The sequence below is a fragment of the Triticum aestivum genome, chromosome 5A, assembly GCF_018294505.1.
Source record: "Triticum aestivum cultivar Chinese Spring chromosome 5A, IWGSC CS RefSeq v2.1, whole genome shotgun sequence".
NCBI lineage: Eukaryota > Viridiplantae > Streptophyta > Magnoliopsida > Poales > Poaceae > Triticum > Triticum aestivum.
The window spans coordinates 681,666,548-681,668,818 of NC_057806.1; the positions used below are offsets into that span (position 1 = coordinate 681,666,548).

At 56.2% G+C, this 2,271-nt stretch overlaps 1 protein-coding gene across 1 annotated transcript; it reads right to left on the reverse strand.

Moving 5' to 3' along the window:
* Window positions 1-407: 407 nt before the first annotated feature.
* Window positions 408-2,271, reverse strand: LOC123105955 (B3 domain-containing protein Os03g0120900-like). The gene has a single exon (XM_044528139.1). It carries the CDS (start codon window positions 1,672-1,674, stop codon window positions 721-723), a length of 954 nt encoding a protein of 317 aa, XP_044384074.1. The 5' UTR covers window positions 1,675-2,271; the 3' UTR covers window positions 408-720.

Genomic DNA, 2,271 nt, shown 5'->3' on the forward strand with positions numbered 1-2,271 from the left:
ACCTCTCCTCACCCTACAGCTAGGTAGCTTTGGAAGGAGAGCCCAATTGACCTGCATATGCCCACACTAGAGCAGCAGCAACAAGAACAATCCATGTGCACAATTACAGCATAATCAATTTGTTAATTAAACATTGCATCCCACCTCCAAGATACTTGCATGTATTGTATTTGTATAAGGGTGAATATTTATTGTTATCATATGTGGGGAGCACACTATGTTTCCTAGGCTCGGTCATGGACTCATTGTATAGATACAATTTTCTCTTCCTACAATAATTATCCTCTATTTAAGTCCCCAAATGAAAAGAACGAGAGATCATCTTAATTATACTCGAGCACACAAGGGGAAATTGGGGAAGGAATGCAAATCAGAGCAAATAAAAGATACTAGCAAGAAACCATGCATCAATCAAGATAGAAGATTTGTTGTTGTTGCTGCTGCTTAAATTGTTCTTTTCGTGTTTCTTCTCACACCGCACTGCACTGGCTAATAATAATTAAGGAGAGATCATGAGCTATATACCAAAGGAAGAGATTACGAAGAGGCTAGATGCTCCACGCATGCACCGCCCGCCGCCGCCGCCGCATTTGTTTACTTCTCCGGCCGACAGGTTAATTTCTCCTTTGCGAACGGCCGGCGGCGACCCCGTTTGTGTCAGAATCTGAGTAGCAGTAGTGGTACTAGTAGTGGATCGTACGACCGCCCACTCTTAGCGCTTCACAAGTCAAGATTCAAAGAGCACCTCGCTTTCCCGGACGACGACGATGAGGAGGAGGCCGGTGACAGCAGCTGCAGCGCCGTTGTCGCCGTTCTCCCGTGCCCGCTGAAGTCCTCCTCGGCGTCCGCCGCGCACTCGAGGTTCACCCCGAAGAGCCGCACCCGCTTCGACCCCGACGTCGCCACCGCGGACGGCTCCGGGTGCCCTGGCGCTGCCGCCATGCGCACCGGCACCGACTCCAGGACCAGCGACTGGTGCTGGTGGTGGTAGTGCTGCTGCGGCTGGTAGTACACGACCTGCCTGCCGGGCGCCGCCCCGTACCCGTCGTATCCGATGTGTCGCCGCTGGTGGTTGTGCTGGTAGGCGTCGTAATCGTAGACGGTCGCCGGCGTAGTCGCCTGGAGGAACATCCTGCCGCCAGCGCCGCCGGGTCCGGCCGGGTGAGCCATCCACGGCGAGAAGGGCACAGAGGGGAGGGCAAAGCCTCGGTGGTGCCCAGGCGGCAGGACGACGTCGGGGCGGCGGCGCCAGTCGATGAAGAGCCTCCCCCTGGCGGCCTCCCCGACGCCGCGGCCGAAGGAGACGGTGTCCCCGGCGTCGAGGCGCTTCTCCTTGACGAAGCGGCTCCAGCCCTTGGTCATGACGTAGCTCTGGCTGCTGTTCCAGTAGGAGTAGCGGAAGCGCCACGGCTTGCCGGCGCGGTCCTCGAAGCTGAGCAGGAGGCCCTTGTCGGTGGAGGAGGCGTCGAGCGGGAAGTACTTCTCCGCGTGCTGCTTCGGGATCACCAGCCGGTTCAGCTTGCCCACGTCGCTCGGGGTCACGACCTTGTCGAACATGTGCTCCTTCTCCACCGGCCCCGCCGCCTCCTCCTCGGCCTTATGATCCGCCGCAGGCGGCGGCGAAGAGCAGCCACCAGCGGCCGCCGCGGAGGCCCGGATTGCGGTGAACTCCATGTGCACCGATTGAAGAGAGGTAGGTTAGGTAGATGCCTCCTTCCTCCCTTCCCTCCCCTTGCCTGCTTGCTCCTTCTCCTTGACCTTTGACCGGCAGCTAGCTAGCTGGTGCTCCCCTTCTCCCACTCCCAGTGCTGTGCTGTTACTGTTGTTTATAAGTATAGGATTTGGGTGGGCTTATAATATTTGGCTAGCTTGGGAGATTGGAATTTAGAATTCTTGGCCGATTGGCAAAGCAGGAACCTGTGGAAGTAGCTACGAAGGGGGGAACAGCTCGATCTGCCTGCTAGAGCTTGGGTTTCTTGCAGGATCCAGGCATGAGATCGAGCAAGAAGAGGATGGGGAGGAGGAAGAAGGGTGGATGTGAAGGGTGGGGGGTGGGTACTATGAAGGTTCTTGGTGAGAGAGAGGCCGGAGGAAGGGGAGGAGAGGAGGAGAAATGGAGATGAGGCTGCTGGCTCTGGATGGATGGATGCTTGCTTTTGGCTTGCAAACGAAGGTAATTGTCCTAGCTTGCTTAGCTAGTGTGTGTAGTGTAGTAGTGTGTATGTATGTGTACGTATACGTGTGTAGTTGTGTGCGCAATGTACTGTATGA